Source organism: Hypanus sabinus, unplaced genomic scaffold (assembly GCF_030144855.1).
Source record: "Hypanus sabinus isolate sHypSab1 unplaced genomic scaffold, sHypSab1.hap1 scaffold_340, whole genome shotgun sequence".
Classification (NCBI taxonomy): domain Eukaryota; kingdom Metazoa; phylum Chordata; class Chondrichthyes; order Myliobatiformes; family Dasyatidae; genus Hypanus; species Hypanus sabinus.
In genome coordinates, this window is record NW_026781244.1 from 46,180 (window position 1) to 69,262 (window position 23,083).

Sequence of the window (23,083 nt, forward strand, 5' to 3'; positions counted from 1 at the left end):
AGAATGTGTCAGTCCTAATATACACCTCAGACTTCTGCACAGTACTGTAGTTTAAGCTGTTGAATTCTACAGTTTAGGAACATAGCCCCAAAAAAACTCAACGCTGACCTCCCAATGATCCTTTGGCCTTCTACCTTATCGTCTGCCTGCACTGCATTTTCTCGGCAACTGAAACACTGTTTCCCTGAACTATTCTGATCCATTTTTCCTTGTACAACCTCATTGCACCGATGTGATGTAATGATCTATTTGGATCGCATGCAGAAAAGTTTTCCATTTCACAATAATAAACAAATTTACCGATTCATTGTCAATAATACATCGCCCCTCGGTTGCTTAAGATTGTTATAACCGGGGGGGGGAGGGGGGGGGGTGACAGTGCGGATGAGCTGCCACGACCTATTAAATGCTCCCAGTGGCGAGTAGCCTCTGTCCAGCTCTTGGTCTTCACGTGCGGTTTAGCCACTAATCCCGGTGGAAGCGTTTCTTCTGACAGACGAAGAGGCAGAGGTGGGTTACTGGTGTCTTACAACCAGTCACTTTGGGCAGATGGGGCTTGTTGGCTGTGATTGACAGCTCACCCAGGAACAAGAAAACTCTGATCTCAAAACTCCACTGCCTTGTAACTGTAACCCCTCATGGGGAAGAGTTTGGGAGTAAACCCAGTGGGAAAGCCTGGAGCTGGAGTCCCTGAGTCAGTGTTAAATGGTGTTCAATGCAGACTGGCATCTCCTGCGACACCTCTGGTGCCAAGCTGTGTCAGTCTCTGCCGTTCCTTTGTGCACATCAGATGCATGGAGAGAGGGAGCTTGCTGCTTCGGCAGAAGCTTCCTCTCCATATCGGAGTGTCCCGGCTTGCAGGGGCAGGACATCCATGGTCGACTCTGACAGACAGAGGCCTCCTAAGACAGCGCCCCATACCCCCACAGCAAGACTGATGAGTAGCAGTTGCCAACACTTCACCACCCTCTCCCACAGACACGATGTACATCACTGAGACAGACCCTTGTGGCTTCTTCCATTAACAGAGATTCCATCTTTCCACCATTCCTCCATCACTGCGATTGAAAACTACCCATTTTCATCTCTGTCATTCCGATGGGTTATCGATCCACAACTTCACTGTGATTCTCCCACAGACGCTGCCCGACTTGAGTATTTCCCGCGTATTCTGCTCCTGTTTTGATGCAAGAGCAGTGGACACCTGTGACTCCCCAGTGTGCAGCCTTGCCAAAATGCACAGTGACCTGTTCTCCATAGTTTCACACCAGATCAACATTAACATCGTCTGTTAATGAGTCAAACAATGCTTTAAATATAGTGAAATGTTGTTGTAATGGGAGGTGCAGTCAGGATTGCAATAGGATATTCAAGATTCAATAACTTTATTGTCGTTCCAACCGTACATCAGCTCTGCAGGGTAGAATGAGACAGCGGTTCCCAGGAGCAGTGCAATCATAACATAACAAACGCAACACTAAATAATAAACACAACAATAAAAAATAAAACACAACAGCCACATGTTGCTTTAAATCAAGTTATAAGTGTCCGGTGCAAGTTAAAAGTGTCCAAAGCAGAGTCAGATAGAGCAGCTATTTAGCAGTCTGACTGCCTGTGGGAGGAAGCTGTTTAGTAGCCTTGTGGTTTTAGTTTTGATTCTCCTGTAACGTTTACCTGATGGCAGAAGAACAAACAGTTCTTGGAGAGGGTGTGAGGGGTTGTTAATGATGTACCATGTCTTCTGGAGGCATCGACGTTGAAAGAGGTCTTGGAAGAAGGTAGGGAGACCCCAATAACCTTCTCTGCTCCCCGAACCACCCCCTGCAAGGCTTTTTTGTCGGCAGCACTGCAGCTGGAGTACCAGGTTGTGATGCAAAAGGTCAGCACACTCTCAACCACGCCTCTGTAGAATGTAGTTAAGATGGTAGTGGGGAGTGATGCTTGTTTAAGCATCCTCAGAAAGTGCAATCAGGGGAATGTTCACCTTCACAAATAACTAGAACCAGAACATGAGGATTGGACAATTTTAGGGACATCCACTGCTGTCAATTCTGAGCCTGCAAACAGAATTTTACTTTCTGTTCTAATATCCATGGAAGCATTGAATTTATTCATGTAATCTCAAACACTGAATGCTGAAATACCATTATAAAGTTCTTTGTCAGATAAGCCATTTAACGTTTTGAATATGTTCTCTGTTCCCATGGAAGATGTTCAACAGAAACACAAGGAGACTCTGCGGACACGAACTGAAACACTGAGAGTGAACACGATCCTGATGACGGAGAAGGTGAAGGTTTTCCAGCTGGCTGATCGATACGCTGAGCTCACGGTCATTTCTACTGTTCGAGATCGGACACTGGTGGAACATGAGCTGCTGGCAAGAGGCAGACACCATGAGGATTATAGAGAGAAACAACTCCGCAGACAGCTGGAAAAAATCCGTACTGATCAGTTATTCCAGAGCAGCTTTTCCCGGAGTAAATCCAAATCTGGGAGTTCAGCAGCAGTGGCCGGAGTCCCGGGGATCGGGAAAACAACGATGGTACAAAAGATTGTTTATGACTGGGCCATGGGGAAAATATACCAACAGTTCCAGTTTGTCTTCAGTTTCAAATTCCGAGATTTAAACAGTATTGACTGTCGAATAAACCTGAAGGAACTGATTCTGGATCAGTATCCTTACTTTGGGAATATCCTGAGAGAAGTCTGGAAGAACCCAGAGGGATTGCTGTTTATATTCGATGGTTCAGATGAATTCAAACACAAAATCGATTTTGCGGACAGTCGGAGAGATGCAGAGCTCAAGCACAAGTGCCCAGATCCCGAGTGGAAGTGTGAAGTGTCGGACATTGTGTACAGTTTAATCCAGGGCAAGCTGCTCCCAGGGTGTTCAGTGCTGGTGACCACTCGCCCCACTGCGTTACATTTATTGGAAAAGGCGAATATCAGTGTCCGGGCTGAAATCCTGGGATTTGTTGGTGAGGAACGGAAGGAATATTTCATCAGACATTTTGAAGATCAGACGATGGCGGAAGCTGTTTTCAATTATGTGAAGGAGAACGAGATCCTGTACACCATGACCTACATGCCCTCCTACTGCTGGATCCTCGCTCTGGCACTGGGTCCCTTCTTCACACAAAGAGTCAAGGACCCACAGCGAGTTCCCAAGACCATCACCCAACTGTACTCCTACTATATTTACAACATCCTGAAAAACCACGGCCGTGAGATTGAGAGACCCCGTGATGTGTTACTCAGGGTTGGTCAGATGGCATTCAGAGGAGTGTCCGAGAAGAAGATTGTGTTTACAGATGGAGATTTGATCAAGTACAATCTTCAACCTTCCCAGTTCCTGTCCGGGTTCCTGATGGAGCTTTTGGAGAGAGAGGATTCTGCCTGGAGCGTGGTGTACACATTCCCGCACCTCACCATCCAAGAGTTTGTAGCTGCAGTCGCACAATTCCTGAATCCACATCCCGGGGATATCCTGAATTTCCTCACTGATGCCCACAGCATGACAGATGGGCGATTTGAGGTATTTCTCCGTTTTGTTGCTGGTCTCTCCTCCCCAATGTCAGCTCGGGGCCTGGAGGAGTTTCTGGGTCCATTTCATCAAGAAACAACCTGCTGGGTGATTGACTGGGTGAAGGAGGAGGTTAAATGCCAGAGTGGAAACACATGGAGTGAAGCTGGTAAAAGGAGCCTCCTGAACACATTACACTACCTGTTTGAGTCTCAGAATCGTGGTCTGGCTCAAGAAACACTTGGAACTATGGAAACACTTTCATTCTGTGGAATGACACTGACCCTGATTGACTGCGCGGTCCTGTCTCATGCCATCGGACTCTGTGATACAATAAAACACCTCAACCTGCAGGACTGCCACATTCAGTGTGAAGGAATCCAGCGGCTGGGACCCGGGCTGCACAAGTGCCAGGAGTTGAGGTAACTTGATTTATCTCTCACTCGGAACTGTGAAACTGTTCTATTGTGTCATTTCGATGTAAAGAGATTTGGGTTAAACTGTGATAAATCAGATTGTGAAGAATTGTGACAAATGCCCAGGGGATCGGTCAGCAATTCCCCAAGGACAGGAGGGTTCTGTGGTTCCTTGTGAAGGGATGTTGGAGACTTCATCAGATCAGTGAACAACGACCATTGGTTTAATGGTAGTAAATCACAGGAATGGCCGTGTTTCCTGCTGCCTGTGACACGTCCATTGACAATGTTCCTTCTCACTGTTACTGACACCCAGACCGACGCTGACTGCAGCAGGTGGGTCAGAAGTTCACACCCCCTTCCCGGTGAGGGACAAGAGACCGTCTGCAGACTGTCCCAGTGAGAAGGAAAGAAATACCATTGTGAGATTGTCCTCCCCTGCCCTTGATAGTGTGTGACTTTGCTCAGTACCAGATACACAGAGAGCGAGGCCGCATCTCCTCTGGGTCTCTGTTCAGACCCAACACACGCGTACAAAAGTTCTCTACATCCTCTCGTCTTGTAGGATTATCGTTTACCCTTAGAATCCTCCTGTGGGACCTCTTATCCCAATCCCCCTTCGATTCTTAGGGATCTTGTCCCCATCCCCATTCCTCCTGTGGGCTCTCTATTACCCTTTCCTCATCCTCCAGTGGAATGTCTTTTCCCCACCCCCCTTCCTGCGGGATCTTTCTTCCCCATTCCCCTTCCTCCTGTGGGTTCTCTCTTCCCCATTCCCCTTCTTCCCGTGGGATCTTTCTTCCCCATCCCCCATCCGCCTCTGGGATCTCTCTTCGCAAACCCCCTTCATCCTGTGGGTTCACAATTTCCCATTCCCCTCCCTCCTGTCGGATCTCTCTTCCCCATCCCGCTTCCTCCTGTGGGATCTCGCTCGCCATCCCCCTTCTTCCCGTGGGATCTCTCTTGCACATTCCTCTTCCTCCTGTAGGTTCTCTCTTCCCATTCCCTTCCCTCCAGTGGTATCCCTTCTCATCCCCCTTTCTCCTTTCAGATCTCCTTTCCCCATACCCCATCAGCCTATTGGATCTCATTTCCACAGCCGCCTTCCGCCTGTGGGATCTCACCCCCATCCCCCATACTCCTGTGGGATCTCATTTCCACATCCGCCTTCCTGCTGTGGGATCTCTCTTCCCCATCCCCCTTCTTCCTGTGGGAACTGACCTCCCCATATTCCTTCATAGAATTGTAAAATCATAGAACACTACAGCACAGAAAACAAGCCATTCGGCCATTCTGCTCTGTGCCAATACTTTATTCCGCTAGTCCCATTGACCTGCACCCAGACAATAACCCTCCAGACCTCTCCCATTCATGCATCTATCAGATTTATTCTTAAAACCTAACAGTGTGTCCGCATTTTCCACATCAGATGGCAGCACGTTCCGCATTCTCACAACTCTCTGAGTGAGGACGTTCCCCCTAAACCTTTCCCCTTTCGCCCTGAAACAAAGTCCTTTTGTAATTTATCTCTCCTAATCCGTGTGGAAAGAGCCCATTCGCATCTACCCTGTCTATACCCCTCGTAATTGTGTAAACTTCTATCAAATCTCCCCTCATTCTTCTGCACTCCAAGGATTAAAGTCCTATCCTGTTCAATCTTTCCTTGTAACTCAACTCCTGAAGAGCCGGCAACATCCTCGCAGATCTTTTCTGCACACTTTCAGTCTTACCGATATCGGTCCTATAGTTCAGTGACCAGAACTGCACAGAATAATCCAAATTTGGTCTCACCAATGTCTTTTACAAACTCACCATAACATTCCAACTCCTATACTCAACTTTGATTTCTGAATGCCCGGATGCCAAAAGACTTCTTTACAACCCTGTCTCCCAGTGACGCCACTTTCAGGGAATTATGTATCTGAACTCCCAGATCCCTTTCTTCCTGCGCCCTCCTCAGTGTCCTACCATTTACTGTCTATGTCCTACCTTGATTTGTCCTTACAAAATGGAACACCTCACACTTGTCTGCATTAAATTCCATCTGCCATTTTCTGGCCCATGTTGCCAGTTGGTCCAGATCCCTCTGCAAGCTTTGAAAGCCTTCCTCGCTGTCCGCAACGCCTCCATTCTTAGTGTCATCAGCAAACTTGCTGATCCAATTTATCACACTATCATCTAGATCATTGATATAGACAACAAGCAACACTGGTCCCAGCACAGATCCCTGAGACACACCACTAGTCACAGGCCTCCAGTCTGAGAAGCAATGATCCACTAACACTCTCTGTCTTCTCCCACACAGCCAATTCGAATCCAATCTACAAACTCTCCATGGATACCTACTGTCTGAACCTTCTGAGCTAACCTCCCATGTGGGACCTTGTCAAAAGCCTTACTAACGTTCATGTAGACAACATCCACAACATTTATTTCATGTGCGTTCTTGGTAACCTCATCGAAAAACACTACAGGATTCATGAAACACGATCTGCCATGAACAAAGCCATGCTGACTATCTTTGGTCAGCCCTTGGTTGTACAGATCCTTGTATATCCGATCTCTCAGAAAACCTTCCAATAATTTACCTAATACCGATGTCAGGCTCACTGGCCTGTAATTACCTGGTGCACTTTTGGAGCCTCTTTCAAACAACGGAAGATCATGAGCTACCCTCTAATCCTCCGGCACCGCACCCGTGGTGAAGGACATTTCATATATTACTGCCAGGACCCCTGCAATTTCTACACCAGTCTCTCAAAAGGACCGAGAAAATGTCATGTCAGGCCTGAGGGATTTATTTACCTTTATTTGCTGTAAGGTATTAAGCACCTCCTCCTCTTAAATCTCTATATGTTCCATAAAACATAGAATAGTGCAGCACATTACAGGCCCTTCGGCCCACAATGTTGTGCCAACCCTCAAACCCTGCCTCCCATATAACCCACCACCTTAAATTCCTTCATATGCCTGTGTAGTAGTCTTTTAAACTTCACTAGTGTATCTGCCTCCACCACTGACTCAGGCAGTGCATTCCACGCACCAACCACTCTCTGACTGAAAGACCTTCCTCTAATATCCCACTTGAACTTCCCTCCCCTTAACAAAACCATGTCCTCTTGTACCGAGCAGTGGTGCCCTGGGGAAGAGGCGCTGGCTGTCCACTCTGTCTATTCCTCTTAATATCTTGTACACCTCTATCATGTCTCCTCTCAATCGCCTTCTTTCCAAAGAGTAAAGCCCTATCTCCCTTCATCTCTGATCATAATACATACTCTCTAAACAAGGCAGAATCCTGGTAAATCTCCTCTGTAATCTTTCCAATGCTTCCACATCCTTCCTATATTGAGGCGATCAGAACTGGACGCAATACAAGTGTGGCCTAAATGAAGTTTTATAGAGCTGCATCATTACATCGCATCTCTTAAACTCTATCCCTCGACTTATGAAAGCTAACACCCCATAAACTTTCTTAACTACCCTATCTACCTGTGAGGCAACTTTCAGGGATCTGTGGACATGTATCCCCTGATCCCTCTGCTCCTCCACACTGCCATGTCTCCTGCCATTTACTTTGCACTCTGTCTTGGAGTTTGTCCTTCCAAAATGTGCAACCTCACACTTCTCCGGGTTGAACTCCATCTGCCACTTCTCAGCCCACTTCTGCATCCTATCAATGTCTCTCTGCAACCTTTGACAATCCTCTATACTATCTACAACACCACCAACCTTTGTGTCATCTGCAAACTTGCCAACCCACCCTTCTACCCCCACATCCATGTCGTAAATAAAAATCACAAAAAGTAGAGGTCCCAGAACAGATCCTTACGGGACACCACTAGTTACAACCCTCCAATCTGAATGTTCTACCTTCACCATGACCATCTGCCTTCTGCAGGCAAGCCAATTCTTAATCCAACTGTCGAAGCCTCTCTGGATCCAATACATTCTGAGTTTTTAATTAAGCCTACCGTGTGGAACCTTGACAAATGCCTTACTAAAATCCTTGTAGATCGCATCCACGCACTGCCCTCATCTATATATCTGGTCACCTCCTCAAAGATCTCTATCAGTCTTTTTAGGTACGATCTGCCCTTCACAAAGCCATGCTGACTGTCCCTGATCAGACCATGATACTCTGAATGCCCATAGATCCTATCTCTAAGAATCTTTTCCAACAGTTTTCCCACCACAGATGTAAGGCTCACTGGTCTATAGTTACCTGGATGATCGCTACTACCTTTTTTGAACAAGGGGACAGCATTCGGCTCCCTCCAATCCTCCCGTACCATTCCCCTGGACAACGAGAACATAAATATCCTAGCCAGAGGTTCAGCAATCTCTTCCCTTACCTCGTGGAGCAGCCTGGGGAATATTCCGGCAGGCCCCGGGGACTTATCCGTCCCAACAACTCCAACACCTCCTCTCCCTTAATATCAACATGCTCCAGAACATCAACCTCACTCATATTGTCCACACCATCATCAAGTTCCCTCTCATTGGTGAATACCGAAGAGAAGTATTCATTGAGGACCTCGTTCACTTCCACAGCCTCCAGGCACATCTTCCCACTTTTATCTCTAATCGGTCCTACCATCATTCCTGTCATCCTATTGTTCCTCACATAATTGAAGAATGCATTGGGGTTTTCCTTTTCCTTACTCACCAAGGCCTTCTCATGCCCCCTTCTTGCTCTTCTCAGCCCCTTCTTAAGCTCCTTTCTTGCTACCCTATATTCCTCAATAGACCCATCTGACCCTTGCTTCCTAAACCTGATGTACGCTGCCTTCTTCCAGCTGACTAGATTTTCCACTTCACTTGTCACCCATGATTCCTTCACCCTACCATACTTTATCTTCCTCAGCTGGACAAATTAATCCCTAACATCCTGCAAGAAATCATTGAACATCGACCACATGTCCATAGTACATTTCCCTGCAAAAATATCATCCCAATTCACACTCGCAAGTTCTAGTCTTATAGCCTCATAATTTGCCCTTCCCCAATTAAAAATGTTCCTGTCCTCTCTGATTCGATCATTTTCCATGATAATGCTAAAGGTCAGGGAACAGTGATCACTATCCCCCAGATGCTCACCCACTGACAGATCGTGAACTGACCCGTTTCGTTACATAATACTAGATCGAGTATGGCATTCCCCCTAGCCGGCTTGTCAACTACTGAGACAGGAATCCATCCAGGACACACTTAACAAACTCTGCCCCATCTAATCCCTTGGAACTAATCAAGTGCCAATCAATATTAGGGAAGTTAAAATCACCCATGATAACAACCCTGTTATTTTTGCACCTTTCCAAAATCTGCCTCCCAATCTGCTCCTCGGCATCTCTGCTACGTTATCCACCCTTTCTGTAGCTGTAATAGTATCCCTGACCAGTAATGCCACCCATCCTCCCCTTTCCACCCTCTCTATCCCTTTGAAAGCACTTAAATCCAGAAATATTGAGAATCCATTCCTGTCCTGGTGTCAGCTAAGTCTCCGTAATGGCCACTACATCATAATTCCATATAAGTATCCAAGCTCTCAGTTCATCACCTTTGTTCCTCATGCTCCTTGCATTGAAGTACACACACTTTAGCCCTTCTACCTTACTGCCTTTATACCCTTTATTCTGCTGCTCTTTCCTCAAAGCCTCTCTGTGAGTCAGATCTGGCTTTACTCCATGCAGTTTCTTTACTGCTCTATCGTTCTGGGTCCCATCCCCCTTGCAAATTAGTTTAAACCCTCCCGAAACATGCTAGCAAACCTACCAGCAAGGATATTGCTCCCCCTCGAGTTCAGGTGCAACAGGTCCCACCTTCCCCAGAAGAGATCCCAGTTGTCCAAAAATCTAAAACCCCATCCCCTGCAGCAACTCCTCAGCCACGCATTCAACTGCCATCTCATCCAATTCTTACCCTCACTATCACGTAGTACTGGCAACAATCCTGAGAACACCACCCTTGAGGTCCTCTTCTTCGGCCTTCTGCCTAGTTCCCGAAACTCACACTTCAGGACCTCATCCCTCTTCCTGCCTATGTCGTTGGTCCCAACATGTATCACGACTTCTGGTTGCTTTCCCTCTCGTACCAGGATGTCATGCACCCTGTCAGAGACAACCCGGACCCTGGTACCCGGGAGGCAACAAACCATGCGTGTTTCCTTCTCACGTCCACAAAATCTCCTCTCTGCTCCCCTGACTTTAGAGTCTCCAATGACGACAGCTCTCCTCCACTCCGTCCCACCCTTCTGCACCACAGGGTCAGACTCAGTGACAGAGGCCCTGCCACCGTGGCTCACACCTGGTCGGTCGTCCTCACCAACAGTATCCAGGACGGTGAACTTATTATTCATGGGAATGGCTACAGAGGTGCTCTGCACTACCTGTCCACTCAACTTCGCTTTCCCCCCTCTGACTGTCACCCAACGACCTGCTTCCGGCAGCCTAGGTGTGACTACCTCCCTGTAGCTCTCATCTATGGCAGCCTCATTCTCCCTTATGAGTCGAAGGTCATCCAGCTGCTGCTCCAGATTCCTCACACGGTCTTCCAGATCGCCCAGCCGCAAGCACTTCTGGCAGATGTGACTCTGCGGGAGAGGGGAATTCACCCAAGACTGCCTCATCTCACAGGAGAGGCACATCAACGTCTCAGGAGGCATTGTAAAGACCTGTCAAAGCCTCAAATCTCCACTCACTCACTGGCCGCTTTCCACGGGCCGCTCAGCTTGAGCTACCCCTCTATTTATTTGTTCGAGCTTTTCAAACTGCTTGGTCAATCAGCTGCTTTCTGCTGAGTCTGAGCTATTCAAATCTTCATTGTCTTGATTTGCACAGTCCAATTGCCAAAACTGCCAGAATCTCTCGAGTCAAAGCCTCAAATTTCCACTCCCACTCACTCACTGGCCGCGTTCCATGACGCTACTGTTTGTTTCCTTTAATTCCATATCCGCTATGCCAGTTTCCTAAGTAGACACTGACGCAAAAAAAACGGTTTAAGACCTTCCCCATCTCGTGATGCTCCACACATAGACCACGTAGACAACCAATCTGATCTTCTAGGGGACCAATTTTGTCCTTTACTATCCTTTTACTCTTAATATAATTGTAGAAACCCTTGGGCTTACCTTCACATTATCTGCCAACCCATCCTCATGTCTTCTTTTTGCCTTCCTGATTTCCTTCTTTAGTATTCCTTTAGATTCTCTATACTCTTCAAGTATCTCATTTGTTTCCTGTTGCCTGTACCTGCTAAACACCTGCTTAACCAGATCGCCAATATCCCTTGAAAAACAAGGTTCCCTATCCCTGTTAACTTTGCCTTTAATCCTGGCAGGAACATGCAAACTCAGTATGTAAGCGCAGTTCAGTAACTCCACTTACTGAAAACATCACTGCCAGAAAACAACTTATCCCAATCCACTCTTCCCAGACCCTCTCTCATTTCCACAAAATTGGCCCTTCTCCAATTCAGAACCTTAACTGGTGGACCAGTTCTATCCTTATCCATAATTATCTTGAAACTAATGACATTATGGTCACTGGACCCAAAAGGTTCGCTTTCACATACTTTAGTCACCAGACCTGTCTGATTTCCTAATAGGAGATCAGGTACTGCACCCTCAATATATTGATTTAGAAAACGTTCCTGAACACATTTGACAAACTCCACGCCATCTAACCCTTTCACAGAGTGGGAGTACCAGTCAATACGTGGGAAGTTAAAATCCCCTACGATTACAACTTTCTGTTTCTTACATTGGTGTGCTAACTCTCAACAGACTTGCTCCTCCGATTGGGCCGTATATAATAATACCCTATTAGTGTGGTCACAGCTTTCCCGTACGGCATCTGTAGACGAGCCCTCCGGGCTGTCCCGTCTGCACACAGCTGTGAGATTCCCCTGACTAGTAATGCCACTCCTCCCCCTTTCATCCCCCCCCCTCTATCACGTCTGAAACAACGTAACCTCGGAACATGAAGCTGCCAGTCCTGCCCCTCCTGCAAACCAAGTCTTACTAATAGCAATAATGTTGAAATCATCAATGTGCCAATCCACGCCCTAAACTCATCTGCCTTACACACTATACTCCTTGCATTGAAATAGATGCACCTGAGAACATTTCTTTCACGTACAAACCATTGAGATCTGTCTATACAGGCAGTCCTCGCATGACCATTATCCTCCTCCACCTCACTATCTGCTCTAACACTCTACCCCTTCCCGTTGCAACCTTGTTTAAAACCCCCGGAACCGAACTTGCTAACCTACCGGCAAGGATGATAGTCACCCTCCAGTTCAGGTGCAAACTGTCCAATTCGAACTGGTCCCACCTCCCCTGGAACAAAGCCCACTTGTCCAGAAACATGAAGCCCTCCCTCATGCAGCATCCCCTCATCCACGTATTTAGCTGCATTATTTCTAGCCTCACTAGCACGTGGCACGGGTAGCAATTCACCTGTGAGATCTCACTTTCCCGTCCCCATTCATCCTCTGCGCTCTCTGTTCCCACTCCGCCTTCCTTCTGTGGGATCTCCCTTCCCCATCCCCCTTCTTCCTGTGGGGCCTCTGTTCCCATCACCCCACTTCCTGTGGGATCTGTCTTTTCCATACACAATCATCCTGAGGTATTTCTCTTCCGCATCCCGCTTCCTGCTGTTGGGCCTCGGTTCACAATCCCCTACCTTTCCTCCTGTGAGTCCTCTGCTCCTATGCCCCTTCTTCCGGTCGGATCTCACTTCCCCATGCTCCTTCCTCCAGTGGGATCTCTCTTCCCCATTCCCCTTCTCCTGTGGAATCTCTCTTCTACATTCACTTCCTCCTGTGGGATCTCTCTTCCTATTCCCCACCCACCTATGGGATCTAACTTCCCTATTCACATTATCCTGTGGGATCACATTTCCTCATCAAATTCCTACTGTAAGATAACTCTTCCCCATTCTTTCCTCCTGTGGGTTCTCTCTTTCCCAAACCCCTTCTTCCCATGGGATCTCTCTTCCCCATCTGCCTTCTCCCATTGGGATCAGTTGACAATCTGACTTCCTTCTGTGGGATAGCTCTACCCCATCCCCCTTCCACCTCTGGGATCTTTCTTCCCCATGCCTCCTCCAGTGGTTCTTCTTTTCCCAACCCCCTTTTCCCGTGGGATCTCTCTTTCTCGTCCCTCAATATTTATGAGCTATCTCTCCTAGTCATCCCCATTCCTCCTGCATAATCTTTCTTCCCCATCCCCCTTCCTCCTGTGGGATCTCTCCTGTCCATCCCACTTCCACCTGCGGGATCTCTCTTCCCCATTCCCCCTTCCTCCGTAAGGATATCTCTTCCCCATCCCCCTTCCTCCGGTGGGATCTTTTCCCCATCCCCCTTCTTACTGTGGTATCTCTCTCCCCCATCCCCCTTCCTCCTGTGGGACCTGTATTCCCCATCTCCCTTCCTCCTGTGGGATCTCTCTTCCCCATCCCCATTCCTCCTGTGGGATCTCTCTTCCTCATCCCCCTTCCTCCTGTGGGATCTCTCTTCCCCATCCCCATTCCTCCTGTGGGATTTCTCTTCCTCATCCCCCTCCTCTACTGGGATCTCTCTTCCACATCCGCTTCCTTCTGTGTCTTTCCATCCTTTACCTTAGGTGATGTCTCTTCCTCCATCTCCCATCGACATTTCCCGATTCTCAAATCTTCCTCACTGTTTGACTTCTCCCCTTCACCCCTGCCCTTTCCGACTGTCTCACGTCAGGAACACTTTTCTAACCATTAGGGAATGAGAGAGAATATGTGGAATTTACAGGGTCACACCGACAGACGAAATTACTGACATTCGGTGAATTCATTGGAGCTGGGCAGTGAGGGACATTGACAGTGATGGTAACTACGATCAGTGAATTAATGTGAGAGAAATGCCCTCAGACCCACGGTTCTAATCATTATGTTCATCAATCTGTCTCTTTCTGTTTAGACTGAACAATAATAAACTGGGAGATTCAGGAGTGAAACTGGTGTCTGCGGCTCTGTGGAATCCGGATTGTAAAATACAGACACTGGAGTAAGTACCAGACTGTGGGAGATTGTGTTTACAGATGCTGGATGTCTGACACTGAACATCAATGTGATCAGTGATTGTGTTACTGATAAACACTGGGGATTTGTACCGTCTCCTGTCTCTCTGTGTCCTTCACCCTCATTCTCTCTCATCTCCAGGCTGATCAATGTCGGTCTCTCAGATTCTGGTGCCGAGGATCTCGTCTCCGCTCTCAGTACAAACCCATCACTGACGGGGCTGAACCTGGGATCAAACTCGCTGACAGACCGATCTGTCCCCGCTCTCCGCCGCCTCATACTGACCCTCCCGAGTCTGAAGTGGATCGGGTGAGTGTTTGTGTTGATGTTCAATGTGATAAAATATCAGGGGATCCGCGGGATTTCTGGTGATATTTGTCTGTGAGTGTTGTTGGAACATTAACCCCGGTCCCCTGTTACTGACACTGTTGTGTAATCTGTTTATTCCATCTTTATTCTCCCATCTGTTTCAGGCTGGGGGGGAATCGGTTCAGTGAGACCTGGGGGAAGGAACTGAGATCTCTACAGGAACCCAGACCCGGACTGAGAGTGGATCTGTGAACATCTGAATGTGGTGAATCGGTTCAGTGAGACCGGGATGAAGGAACTGAGATCTCTACAGGAACCCAGACCCGGACTGATGGTGGATCTGAATGTGTGAACATCCCCGCCCGCGGGATGGGGACATTTGGCCGACTCCCCGCCCTCCCCTTTAAATCCCGCCCTTACCTTTAACGGCCGCGCGCCGGGGCTGATTCCCAACGGTTTTAACGGAACCGGCTCGGGCCTCGCGCTGTGTGCGTCGCTCGCAGCGGTCCCGCAGTGACGTGTTTCCGCCTGTTGTCCGGCGAGGCAGCATCCGCCGGAAGTGCGTGTTGGAGACTCCCCACGTGACTCCCCGGGGAATTACCCGGACAGGAAGAGCCCGGGGTCCGGGGCTCAGTCTGGGACACCGGTGTCCCGGGGTGGGGGGGATGATCCCGGGAGAGAATCCTTTTGCCCCCTTTGCTGAGGACGGTGCATTCGGCAGCCTGGCCGATATAATGATGTTAAATGGACAAATCCCTCGGCAGTGACCCTGGATCTGCAGCGATCCCGGACACGGCCCTGAAGTGTGATTTTATAATCAGTTTTATAATTTTATAATCAGTTCCCCGATGCAGAGTGACGGTGAGAAACGGGACTGGTTAATATTATTATTATTATTATTATTATTATTATTATTATTATTATTATTATTATTATTATTATTATTATTATTATTATTATTATTATTATTATTATTATTATTATTATTATTATTATTATTATTATTATTATTATTATTATTATTATTATTTTTATTCAACCGGTCACCCCTTGTCGCCGGTCAGTTAATTGTGTGTGACTGTCAGCAGATTATTTATTCCCGCACGTTAGCAGCTCACACATTGTTTCATTGATATATCTCATAAAAAATCAATAAACCACTGTATCTTCCTGTCTTGTGTCGGACTCGAGTTTTATTTGAGGTTTCTGTTGCCCTCCACACCCTGTGCACTACAACAGTGTGTCGGAGCTCCTCACACTGACACAGTAGCGTCTCAGCTCCAGGCTGAGGGAGGTTGGACAAGCAGAGTCTTGGAGCCCCGGATCTCATCTCCACCAAAGCCCATTTCTGGCAAATTGACCCCCGCCTGTCCCCCGGTGTCAGACACAGAGTGAATCTCTGGCATTGGGCCAGCAAGGTACCGTCGAGTACAAACCTTTCCCGCCAGTTACTCAACTCACTCCGAGACTTTATAACCAGCACCACCGTATCATTTTCGGTTCGGACACACAAGTAACATGCCGGACCAGTCTACAGGGAGTCGCAGGCCTGCGGGGAGTTATGCAAAGGCGGCTGCCTCTCCGGCCTCGGACAACGCCCTGTTTCGGACGGTGAAAGTTGAACGTGGGGTGCAATGTATTTTGCGAACTGGAACTACCCTGGAAAAGTGCGCGGAGGCCATGGAGGACATGTTCGGGAGAGATGGTGTTTTGGCTGCTGAGAAGGAGTTCGAAAGGCGGTGTTTTACCTGAGGAATGATGAGTTGGTGCATCGGGCCCTCAGTAGAGGGATCACGGTGGAGAACATCTTTTTACAGATGGAGCTAGAGACAGCTCCCACACAACGCATCGTCCTCGGTCACGTACAGCCTTTCATCCCCAACGAAGACCTGCTTCCCGCATTGGCCCGCTTGGGGCAAGTACGGTCAGAGATAACTGCCATCAGGCACAAATTCAGGAGGCGCACCCTCCGGACCGTAATCACTTTCCGGCGACAGGTATTCATGAAACTGGAAAGGGAGGATGAAGTTGAGGACCGGTTTACTCTCCGGCACGAGGGGGTAGATTATCAGGTGTATTGGAGCTCTGAGCGCCCAAGGTGCCATGCGTGCGGGGAGGTGGGGCACTTTCGGAGGGACTGTCCTAGCACCCGAAAACCCAGGGAGTCCACTTCAGGAACTTGTGCCCCAGCTACCTCTGCCCCTGATCCCATCCCTGCGCCAACACCTGTGCCGACCCCTGCTCCTGCCCCTGACCCTGTCTCTAACCCTGCCCCTATTCCTACGTCTGCTCCTACCCCTGTGGTTCAGACGGGTGATCCTGGGGCTACGTGTGGGGAGGTTCAGGCGAGGGACGGGGTGGAGTCCGGGCGGGGCAAGAAAGCGAGGAAGAAGTCGAAACACGTGAAGAAGTCGGCCCCCGAGACCGCAGAGCTCACGCCCATTTGCCCTGAGGTGGAGAGGGAGGCTCGGGGAAGCGTACGGTTGGACGGGGCGATAGGAGCGGAGAGTACCGCGCTGTCGGTGAATTCCGCACCTGTATGCTCCTCTGGCTTGAAGAGGAGATGGGATTGTTCCCCCAAGAGAGCAGAGAATGCAGATGAGGGGGAGTCCCAGAAAGGGGTGGGGATCCGGGTGAGAGTTGTGTCTAACCCAGAATCCCCAGATGTAGACACCAGTCCTGGGGTGGGTGGTGTGGTTGTGCAGGAAGCTAGTGCTGGGACTGTTTGCACGCCTAAAACAGACCTGGAGCCCTCCACCCAGGACTTAGCAGTCAGCGCCTCCCTGGAGGGAAATGTATTAAGTAGTACAGGTGGAGAGGAGACCAGGCTCTCTCACAGTCAGCATCAGGCTGCCGGTGAATCCATTGGGCCAGAGCTGCTGGGGTCCCCTTCATGCCTGTCTCCTGGGGAGGGTGATGTAACCTGCATGCCGACCCCATCAACTAATGGCCTGCAGGGAGTCCCTTGGGATTTTCCCTCCATCGTCGCAACTGTGGGTAAGACTGCTGCGACGGTGGAGCGGGAAGGTATGGGGGAGGTACCCACTGTGCAGTGTAGGTTACAGGGGCAGCCACCTTATACACCACACCAGGGGGAAGATGGGGGATCTGTCTGCAGTGAGGGGTTGGAGGGGGATTCATTTGACAGCGAGACAATGGACATCCTCACCCCTCCAGAGAAGTCCCCATTGATACCTGTGGAGGAGATCAGAGAGTTTATTCACTCCTCCGTTGGTGCAAAGCATCGGCCTAAACTAGCCTCGCTTCGCTGGCCTAGCATGCCGAGGCTGGTGAAGTCCCTGAGGGTCATCCTCAGACGGAAGGGGAAGGGGAAGAGGAATGCTGTGTCAGGGAATGACAGGCGGCAGCTGAAATCCTTCCTGGATGACCTGGTGCGGGACATCAGGATGAAAAGCAGCCTCGCTCCTTCGGGAGATGGTGGGTCACAGGGTAGCGATGGTAGCAGTCGGGCCCGGAAAGCAAAGGATATTCTCGGTTTTCTTCGGGAGAGTGCGGCTGAGGGCGCCATCGCTCTCAGTGGGAAGGGTACTGGTGCTGAGGCCTAGTGTGCTCCCGACATGAAGCTTACCATAGCTAGTCTCAATGTGAACGGTAGCAGGGGCTCTCTCCGCAGGTATAACAATCTCTCAGTCCTCAGGGACGGGAGATACGCGGTGAGTTTCCTGCAGGAAACCCATACAACCCCGGGGGACGAGTCCGCTTGGCTCCTGGAGTGGCAGGGCAGGGTCTACATGAGTCACCTTAGCTCCAACTCTAGTGGGGTGGCGATCCTGTTGGCACCAACCTTCCGGCCAGAAATCGTAGGAGTCCAAGATGTTGTGCCCGGCCGTCTGCTCCACCTGGCTGTGCGCCTGGATGGTGTACCGTTACATTTTATCAACGTGTACGGTCCGAGGCGCGGGGTGATGCAGACGCGCCTATTTTGTCAGCTGTCCACCTTGCTGAGTTCCATCGACCCGGGGGACTGCGTCGTCCTCGGGGGAGACTTCAACTGTACCCTCGAGGTGGAGGACCGCTCGGGCCTCCAACACGACCCGGCATCAGCGAAAAAGTTAAAGGAGCTAGTCGGCTCCTTTGACTTGGTGGACAGCTGGCGGAATCTTCACCCTGACTCTAGCGCCTTCTCCAGAAGAGCTAGAGAGGGGGGTTCCCGGATAGTGCGCCTGTATATCTCTCGGGCTGATGTCTCCCACGTGTCGGCGTCCTCCATGCGGCCCTTGTCGAGCTCAGATCATCACCTCGTGTGGATGGAATTTACTCCTCTGCACCCAGCTCCAGCAGTCCCGAGGTGCATATGTGCATATGCTGCAAGATTTGGACCGCGGCTCACCCTTCTTCTACTCGTTAGAGAAGTGGCGGGGAGTTCAAAAGCAGCTGGTGGAGCTACTGGCTGCTGATGGCTCCTCCATCACGGATCCTGACGAAATTATCAATTAAGTCCGCTCATCCTATCGGTCCTTATTCTCACCGGATCCGTCAAATGCGGGGGCGTGCAGTGAGGTCTGGGGAGATTTGCCAAAGGTCAGCCCTGATGAAGCAGCGCGTCTGGACGTCTCCCTGACTGGGGAGGAGCTGTCTGCTGCCCTTCGGCAACTCCGGAGGGGTAAATCCCCTGGCTTAGATGGTCTGAATGTAGAGTTTGATCAGGCTTTTTGGGATGTCCTGAGAGTCGATTACAGCCTTGTTCTAGGGGAGAGCCTAGCCACCGGGGAAATGCCCCTCTCATGGCGGAGAGCTGTCGTGGTCCTGCTGCTCAAGAAGGGAGACCTTCGCCTGCTACGGAACTGGCGCCCGGTCTCCCTCTTGTGAGCGGACAACAGGATCTTCGCCCGGGCAATGGCCAACCGTCTTGGTTCAGTACTGAGACAGGTGATTCATCCTGACCAATCTAACACAGTCCCGGGCCGCTCCATCCAGGGCAATGTCCACCTAGTACGGGACCTGATCCACCTGTACCAGGAGACTGGGACCCCGGCAGCGTTTCTTTCTCTTGACCAGGAGAAGGCGTTTGACCGGGTAGTCCACAGTTTCCTGGTGGGCACTCTGCAGGCCTTTGGGCTCGGACCACACTTTGTGGCCCGAGTTCGGCTCCTCTACTCTGCCGCAGAGTGCCTTGTTAAGGTCAATGGATCACTGGCAGCGCCCATTCCCTTCAGGAGAGGAGTACGTCAGGGGTGCCCCATGTCCGGGCAATTGTACGCGATCTGTGTCTAGCCATTCCTGAGCCTCCTACGGCGAAGGCTGACAGGTCTGGTTCTGCGTGAACCGGACATGGAGGTCGTCCTCTCGGCCTACGCCGATGATGTACTCCTCATGATGACAGATCCCAATGACCTGCGGAGGATGCGCGAGTGCCAAGACATTTTCTCGGCAGCATCCTCCGCCAGGATCAACTGGGCGAAATGTTCCGGACTCTTAGTGGGTCAATGGCAGGTGGACTCCCTGCCGGAGGAGATGAGAGCTTTTGAGTGGAGTACCCGGCGTCTCCTCTATCTGGGAGTCTACCTGAGTCCTTCTGGGGAGACCTGGCTGGCGAACTGGCAGGACCTGGAGATGAAAGTCATGGCCCGGCTGGGGCGCTGGTCAGGCCTTCTCAGGGTGCTTTCCTATCGAGGCAGGGTGGTGGTCATAAACCAGCTGGTGGCCTCCATGTTGTGGTATCGGATGGTCACCTTGGCCCCTCCTGCCCCGTTTGTTGCAAGACTGCAGAGGAAATTAGTGGACTTCTTCTGGGGCAACAGGAAACACTGGGTCTCTGCAGCGGTCTTGAGTCTCCCAGTGGGAGAGGGCGGACAGTCGCTGGTGTGCGTCCGAACGCAGCTGGCGGCTCTCCGCCTCAGGACTCTGCAGAGATTTCTGTACGCCGAGCACCCTCCCAGGTGGCACGTGCTGGCGACTTTCTTCCTCCGGAGGGGCTGCTGTCTTCATGAAGACATGCGGCTACCACCGGCGGGTGTCAGCCGTACTGCTTTGCGGAGTCTGCCCGGCTTCTATCAGGACCTACTGAGAGTCTGGAACATGGTCGCCTCAGGCCGGGAATCCCCTCCTCAGGCGGAGGGCGGGGTCCTGGCCGGCCCTTGCCCTACCTCAGTGGCTGTCGGTGCGGCTCAGTTGTGTGGACCGACTCAGGCCGAGCTGCTGGTCGGGCCCAGACCCCGCAATCTTCTCCGGGAGCCGTGTCCGCACAACTTGAGCCGTCTCTCAACGATACCCACAGTCCCATTCAGGGATGCAAGTAGGAGGTATCTGTATGGGCTGCTAATCCACATACTCCACTTCCTTGCCCTTGTACACCGTCCCGACACGCCATGGCCGTGGAGCTGTTCTGATTGCGCTGGGAGAAATCGGGGAAAAACTACTTTATGAAGGTCTTGAATTGCTTGGAAATTGGTTTCCAACGTCCCTTGAACTTCAAAGTGAGCGGCTGGTTTAGCGTGGAAGCTTCGTTTGGAGTTTTTCTGCCGGTTTGGACCGGGTTCGTTGACGGCTTCGAACTGCGTAGCAGTCTGCTGTGGCGGCTGGCAACTCGCCGTGAAGCAGTTTCGCTCCCAAAACCGGAGGCAAACGACGTTGTTTGTCCCCACTGACATCGGGGCAACCTCCTTCCATCTCTATCGTCAGGATTCTCGTTCGGTGTTGGAGCCGAACCGTCGTTTGGGACGTCTCGACCTCTCACGGCCTGGAAGTTTCTACAGGACTCACGGAGCCTTTCCTGGCGTTGGAATTTCTGGCATTGGGCCAGCAAGGTACCGTCGAGTACAAACTTTTCCCGCCAGTTACTCAACTCACTCCGAGACTTTATAACCAGCACCACCGTATCATTCTCGGTTCGGACACACAAGTAACATGCCGGACCAGTCTACAGGGAGTCGCAGGCCTTCGGGGAGTTATGCAAAGGCGGCTGCCTCTCCGGCCTCGGACAACGCCCTGTTTCGGTCGGTGAAAGTTGAACGCGGGGTGCAATGTATTTTGTGAACTGGAACTACCCTGGAAAAGTGCGCGGAGGCCATGGAGGACTTGTTGGGGAGAGATGGTGTTTTGGCCGCTGAGAAGGAGTTCGGGAAGGCGGTGTTTTACCTGAGGAATGATGAGTTGGTGCATCGGGCCCTCAGTAGAGGGATCACGGTGGAGAACATCTTTTTACAGATGCAGCTGGTGACAGCTCCCACACAACGCATCGTCCTCGGTCACGTACAGCCTTTCATCCCCAACGAGGACCTGCTTCCCGCATTGGCCCGCTTGGGGCAAGTACGGTCAGAGATAACTGCCATCAGGCACAAATTCAGGAGGCGCACCCTCCGGACCGTAATCTCTTTCCGGCGACAGGTATTCATGAAACTGGAACGGGAGGATGAAGTTGAGGGCCGGTTTACTGTCCGGCACGGCGGGGTAGATTATCAGGTGTATTGGAGCTCTGAGCGCCCACGGTGCCATGCGTGCGGGAGGTGGGGCACTTTCGGAGGGACTGTCCTAGCACCCGAAAACCCAGAGAGTCCACTTCGGGAACTAGTGCCCCAGCTGACTCTGCCCCTGATCCCATTCCTGCTCCTACACCTGTGCCGACCCCTGCTCCTGCCCCTGACCCTGTCTCTAACCCTGCCCCTATTCCTACGTCTGCTCCTACCCCTGTGGTTCAGGCGGGTGATCCTGGGGCTACGTGTGGGGAGGTTCAGGCGAGGGACGGGGTGGAGTCCGGGCGGGGCAAGAAAGCGAGGAAGAAGTCGAAACACGTGAAGAAGTCGGCCCCCGAGACCGCAGAGCTCACGCCCATTTGCCCTGAGGTGGAGGGGGAGACTCGGGGAAGCGTACGGTTGGACGGGGCGACAGGAGCGGAGAGTACCGCGCTGTCGGTGAATTCCGCACCTGTGTGCTCCTCCGGCTTGAAGAGGAGATGGGATTGTTCCCCCAAGAGAGCAGAGAATGCAGATGAGGGGGAGTCCCAGAAAGGGGTGGGGATCCAGGTGGGAGTTGTGTCTAACCCTGAATCCCCAGATGTAGACACCAGTCCTGGGGTGGGTGGTGTGGTTGTGCAGGAAGCTAGTGCTGGGCCTGTTTGCACAACTAAAACAGACCTGGAGCCCTCCACCCAGGACTTAGCAGTCAGCGCCTCCCTGGAGGCAAATGTATTAAGTAGTACAGGTGGAGAGGAGACCAGGCTCTCTCACAGTCAGCATCAGGCTGCCGGTGAATCCATTGGGCCAGAGCTGCTGGGGTCCCCTTCATGCCTGTCTCCTGGGGAGGGTGATGTAACCTGCATGCCGACCCCATCAACTAATGGCCTGCAGGGAGTCCCTTGGGATTTTCCCTCCATCGTCGCAACTGTGGGTAAGACTGCTGCGACGGTGGAGCGGGAAGGTATGGGGGAGGTACCCACTGTGCAGTGTAGGTTACAGGGGCAGCCACCTTATACACCACACCAGGGGGAAGATGGGGGATCTGTCTGCAGTGAGGGGTTGGAGGGGGATTCATTTGACAGCGAGACAATGGACATCCTCACCCCTCCAGAGAAGTCCCCATTGATACCTGTGGAGGAGATCAGAGAGTTTATTCACTCCTCCGTTGGTGCAAAGCATCGGCCTAAACTAGCCTCGCTTCACTGGCCTAGCATGCCGAGGCTGGTGAAGTCCCTGAGGGTCATCCTCAGACGGAAGGGGAAGGGGAAGAGGAATGCTGTGTCAGGGAATGACAGGCGGCAGCTGAAATCCTTCCTGGATGACCTGGTGCGGGACATCAGGATGAAAAGCAGCCTCGCTCCTTC

The 23,083-nt window shown here is 51.0% G+C and overlaps 1 protein-coding gene across 1 annotated transcript; it reads left to right on the forward strand.

Annotated features, from left to right (window-relative positions):
* The first annotated feature begins 3,791 nt into the window (after window positions 1-3,791).
* On the forward strand, window positions 3,792-14,731 carry LOC132388527 (ribonuclease inhibitor-like). Its single transcript, XM_059960893.1, has 4 exons — window positions 3,792-3,949; window positions 13,895-13,981; window positions 14,137-14,304; window positions 14,469-14,731. Exons 1-4 carry the CDS (start codon window positions 3,801-3,803, stop codon window positions 14,554-14,556), a joined length of 492 nt encoding a protein of 163 aa, XP_059816876.1. The 5' UTR covers window positions 3,792-3,800; the 3' UTR covers window positions 14,557-14,731.
* The last annotated feature ends 8,352 nt before the right edge of the window (window positions 14,732-23,083 follow it).